This window comes from Chaetura pelagica, unplaced genomic scaffold, assembly GCF_000747805.2.
Source record: "Chaetura pelagica isolate M959 unplaced genomic scaffold, ChaPel_1.0 scaffold856, whole genome shotgun sequence".
NCBI classification, from domain to species: domain Eukaryota; kingdom Metazoa; phylum Chordata; class Aves; order Apodiformes; family Apodidae; genus Chaetura; species Chaetura pelagica.
The window spans coordinates 368689-369540 of NW_009953790.1; the positions used below are offsets into that span (position 1 = coordinate 368689).

At 64.9% G+C, this 852-nt stretch overlaps 1 protein-coding gene across 1 annotated transcript in view; it reads left to right on the forward strand.

Annotated features, from left to right (window-relative positions):
• Positions 1-804, forward strand: part of LOC104391722 (SNF-related serine/threonine-protein kinase-like) — a gene marked incomplete at its 3' end in the record, with an annotated part of 2376 nt that extends 1572 nt beyond the window's left edge. Inside the window, exons 2-4 of the mRNA XM_010001051.1 lie at positions 132-273; positions 364-576; positions 655-804. Of these exons, the coding sequence (XP_009999353.1) occupies positions 132-273; positions 364-576; positions 655-804 (505 nt within the window). The remainder of the gene's footprint in view (positions 1-131; positions 274-363; positions 577-654) is intronic.
• Positions 805-852: the final 48 nt, after the last annotated feature.

The following is an 852-nucleotide window of genomic DNA, read 5'->3' on the forward strand; positions in this document are numbered from 1 at the left end:
GCCTTTACCTCCAGGGAGCATCCCAGCCAGCACTGGTCTCTGCTGGATCAGCAGTGGGGGGGCTGGCGGGGCGGTTCCCCTTGGGGGGGTCACCCCTCCCCACGATGGGCACAACCTGCTGCTTCTTGCAGACATCTGGAGCCTGGGGGTCATCCTCTACATGCTGGTGTGTGGCCACCCCCCCTTCCAGGAGGCCAACGACAGCGAGACCCTCACCATGATCATGGACTGTCGTTACACCGTCCCCCCGCACGTCTCGGCACCGTGCGCCGAGTAAGCACCCCCAGACCCCAACCTGGGAGCTAAAGGTGGGAAACGGGGGGCAAATCCCCAACACCTTTTTTGTTTTTTTATCCCCTGCAGTCTGATCTCCAGGATGCTGCAGAGGGACCCCAAGCAACGAGCCTCCCTGGAGGAGATCGAGGCCCACCCGTGGCTGCAGGGGGGGGACCCGTCCCCCGCCAGCCGCTGCCGCCTGCCCCTCACCTCCCACAAACGCCTCTCCCAGGAGGAGCACGAGATCATCCTGAGGGCCATGACCTGCGGGAACATCGCCGATCGGGACACCATCCAGGAGTGAGTCGTGGGGAGGGGGATGTTTCCAAGCTGGGGGTTGGGGAGGAGGGTTCCCTCTGAGCCTGGTGCCCGGTGCAGGGCGCTGGAAGCCGATCGCTACAACCACATCACGGCCACCTACTTCCTGCTGGCTGAGAGGATGCTGAGGGAGAAGCAGGAGAAGCAGGAAAAGCAGCAGGGCCACCACCTCAGCCTCGTCTACAACCTGGCCAAGGAGGTGCAGAGCAGGTGAGGGACTCCCCTCTCCCCCCCCCCCCCCCTCCCCTGCCTCCCCCC